The sequence below is a fragment of the Notothenia coriiceps genome, unplaced genomic scaffold (genome assembly GCF_000735185.1).
Source record: "Notothenia coriiceps isolate Sejong01 unplaced genomic scaffold, NC01 NC01_scaffold00036402, whole genome shotgun sequence".
NCBI lineage: Eukaryota > Metazoa > Chordata > Actinopteri > Perciformes > Nototheniidae > Notothenia > Notothenia coriiceps.
The window spans coordinates 11099-15315 of NW_011369103.1; the positions used below are offsets into that span (position 1 = coordinate 11099).

Here is a 4217-nt window from a genome sequence, read left to right on the forward strand (position 1 = left end):
TGTTAATATCGGGAAAATGGGTCAAATTCAGAGGTATCCAGAAAAGTCTGGATTCAAACTTGCCGCTGCTTGGTGCTGTGTCGTGACGTCACGTGTGGTTCCGCGAATCCTGGTGAGTTCAGCCCGTCCCAGCATCACACAGTGTAGCATTGCTGGTATAGCCGCATGTCAACTTTGTGTATCAGTGTTTATCTCCGAGTTTGTCTTGTTTTTTCCCGGATTTCCCGAAGCTTTAAGGATCATGGTGAAGAGGTGTGTCGTTGGCGGGTGTAGCAACACCAATCGGGATGGTTTTACCGTTCATTTGTTCCCGAAAGAGAAGGCCGGTGGTGCACATTCGCGTTTTGCTGGCTCGAACCTATACGGTTCTAGGCCTCTTATTTCTGGTGTAAAAGGCGGCAGAGATCGTTCAGATTCATCGTCACTGCTCGCATCGTCCACACCAAATAATTGTTCTGTCAAATTGTGCCAAATACCCGCGCTATTAGCTTTTTCTGATGCGTAAACATCAACAATATTTGACGCCATTTTTCGTTGTGAACTCTCGCTGGCTGCGCGCATTGGCTGTCGATCCGGACGGCAGCAGGGAGCCAGACAGCGGCAGCCGGGAACCACACGTGACGTCACGAAATGGCCTGCTTCCAGAAGCAAAGTTTTTTTATTGGACCTAATATTTTTCCTTTTTTTACATATTATTCAGTATGAAATAAAGAAACATACATTGACTATCTGTTGCATACACCCCCCAGAAATCAACTGCCAAAAAAAGTTTTTCATGTAAGATAAGGACTTTAAAGCCCATTGTAATTTCAGGCAGATATTTCCTCACGGTAGCAGCCGCACACCTTTAGTTAAACTGCCAAAAAGGTCACATTATTAACCCGAAAGTACACAAAAATTACACTTCAGATACTCAACTTCCTTGACATGCTTCACGTTTTGAAATGTCACAGATATCTGTTACGGTTCTTCCACAAAACGTTCACATGTAAGGGGTTTATCTCTCATTCAGAACAATGGAAACCTGTGATCTCTGCACACCTCGTAAACTCAAATATACCTGTGTAATAAAACACGATGATGTCATAACTCCAACTGACATGCTCAGAGCAGCAGACTTCAGATAGCAGTGTGCTAACAGTCCAGCCGTGAAGACATCTACGGGACAGTTTTGAGATTTCTTCAAATGCCGTTGCCATGGCAACACAATGCTCGCCATGAAACACGGCTTTCTCATAACTTCAGTGAAACTGCTCCAAACGCCCCAAAACTTCACAGGTTTGGTAACTATGCAGCCATCAACGCATTTAAGCGTATTATGGGGTGTCATCAAATGCCGTTGCCATGGCGACAGATCATTCGCCATTAAGTTAGTTCAGAAGTTTGCAGTTCGAACATTCTGCTGCTTTTCCAAGCCTTTTTACTTTCTTTTCTTCTCTAATCACACATTCAAGCCCCCAGTGTTCATGTATCATTTCAATCTAAATTCTTCCCTTTCTTCTTACACATTACATTTCAGCATAGCAGTTTAGCGTCAGCTTTTCAGCATAAAGCATTCCCACTAGCAATTTCTTCAGGAATTGCATTCTCTAGTTATAATTGTTTGTCCTTTCAGTTTAGGGTAGAGGCAAACTACCTAACTTATGTTCAACAACCAAAATACAAATTATTATCACGTCCGATTAAATAGTACCTGAGGCTTTGAGAGGTTCATGTTGATGCACCACTGGACAAAGTGTTTCTTGGCAGCCTCCAGACTCCTGTCGTCGGTCTTCTTGCAGTAAACCCTGATGAGCTGCTCAGCAAACTGCTCTGGGAGAAGTTTAGACACCTGGCAAGAATGACAGTTTACTTCGAGACATACATTTCAGACAGAAGCAATGACAAACACCTATGACGAAAAAAAAAAACACAGGCAAAGACGGTTCAAGATTTGAATTATGAGGTACTTCCTACAGTTCTGACCTGGTTCTTGCGGATCTGGATGGCTTTGGACGAGTCATCCTTGCAATAAAAACGCACATTGTTGATGGGGTTCTTATCCTTCATGCCATAGTCCATATAGATGACCTAAAGGGAAAAGGAGGGTTATAATCTTAACGTGTAGAAAGACTAACATCTTAAGATATTATAGTACAAAGTAGCTACATTTCATAAAAATAGTATATAAATAAAGAATGTTAGAAATTAGATCAAAAACATACACTAACTACAAAGTCCTCCGGCTGCAGACTGCCATCCTTAGAGCCGCTCTGAAGGAGAGATTCAGCCAGATCTTCTTCCCATTTGCGAATTTTCTCCTGAAGGGGAGCAAAAAGTAGATAAGTGAAGAATAATACATATTTTATATTGGCAGGGACATAACATCACCCGTGGACATATATAATAACGATATGAAGGCTATTTCAAATTATATAAATGTAACCATTAGATGCACAACTCATCACAACTTCTGAGCTCGAATCTAATCTTTGTAATCTATTTTGCAATATCCATCAACAAAATCTAGTACTTTTGTAGTACTTTTACGGAAGATCATCTGAAATGATTCGTTATTCAACCATTCAAGAGATCATTAATTGTCAACATTTTTGATAAACAGTTTATTGTTGAAATGTGTTTACATTTGCTGGTTGCAGCTTCTCAAAAGCAAGGATAAAATGCTGCTCTCTTTTTTTTTTTAATCAAAGCATTTAATTGAGTTTTCTTGGACAAATGAAGCTTGAATTTTGAAGACCTCTGCCTCTGTGAAAGTATATTTTCCCACATATTCTGACATTGTTTTAGAATCTATAATGAACTAATTAAAAAGATCATACCTCAAACATACGTATGATGGATGAATCGATAATGGAAATATTGTTAGCTGCAGCCCTACATGGCAACTGAAAAACATCTCAGAACACATTACTCACAAAACAACTAGCTCCTAAATGCTATATACACACACCGGGGTGACAATCAAGGGTTGTTCGGCCTGAGTTTGGCCCAGACATTTATAGAGGCGTCGACAGACGATGTTGCGTAGAATCTGCCTCGACTCAGCCAGCTCCGGAGAGGAAGAGTGGAGAATTCTTTCAAACACATGATCTACAGGCCAAACAGAAGAATATGACGGGTAACATAAAGCAAAGCTAAGACACAAAAGTCACTAGTTCTTTTTTTATACGTTATGAATGTGGCTGTCACAAAACAGGGAGTGTAGAGTGTGTAGTCAAATATAGAGCAACATAAACACTAAGAAAGTAATTAAGTAAATAAGTTAATGGGTAGATACTTAATTGAAGAACACAATGCAACATAATGCAATAACATAATAAAGTGCTTCATAGAGATAATATTTCTGAAGGCCAACCAGTAAACCGGCAACACCGAATGGCCTCAAAAAAAGCCAATGGGATTTTGGATTATTGCAGAGAATAAGCAATGAAAAAACGGATACAAAATAACTATATTTACAAGTTTTGATCAGCAAGATATTTGTCAGAAATGAAGATTGTAATTGAAAAACCCCACGGTTGCATGACTAGAACAAAACGTACAACTCTTGTAAACTTAAAGAGCCTGTGACAGCCTCCCAACAACTGTTGTGCAAAGAAATATTGGGCTACTAGTCATCTCGAACCGTCAGTTTAAAAAAGAAGGTGCGATACCGTTCCGATAAATATCAATAATTTCGAACATCGCGGGTAAATTCCTTCGACTCATTTTGAAGTTTTGGGGAAAGCCGGAAGTGACGTCAATGTGGGAACGCTTCACTCTGCGGCGAGAGAGCCAAACACGGACAAAGTGTGTTGTCATGCGTAGAAATGGTGAATTACTGAGTTTAGGCACGTTACTAACGTTTTAATGAAGTTGACTACAGTATATTCATATTTGTCAGTGCTTTCGTGTCAATTCGGCGAACATAAACATAAATGATCGTGGCGATGATGATGATTAAATTATGATTACAAATCGGTAGTGAGAGCTGCTGAATTTCCTCCCGTCGGATGTGATATAAAAACAATCGATTATTTTTGTAAACTCAAGTGGATTAAACTACATTTATTAGTGCTTTCATGTCAATTCGGCGAACATATGATACATTAAATGATCGTGAGGATGATGATTTAAAAATCTTTTGTTTGAGCCGGTCTGCATTTCCTGATGAGAAAACAAACCTTAGCTTTTTGTAGTTGCAGTCAGTGGTGTAGTGGGTGTTGGACGCGGGGGTA

The 4217-nt window shown here is 39.7% G+C and overlaps 1 protein-coding gene across 1 annotated transcript in view; it reads right to left on the reverse strand.

The window, feature by feature from the left end:
* Window positions 1-1657: 1657 nt before the first annotated feature.
* Window positions 1658-4217, reverse strand: part of LOC104963800 (deoxynucleoside triphosphate triphosphohydrolase SAMHD1-like) — a 20689-nt gene continuing 18129 nt past the window's right edge. Inside the window, 4 exon segments of the mRNA XM_010792439.1 lie at window positions 1658-1831; window positions 1966-2070; window positions 2205-2300; window positions 2951-3146. Of these exon segments, the coding sequence (XP_010790741.1) occupies window positions 1673-1831; window positions 1966-2070; window positions 2205-2300; window positions 2951-3146 (556 nt within the window). The 3' untranslated portion in view covers window positions 1658-1672.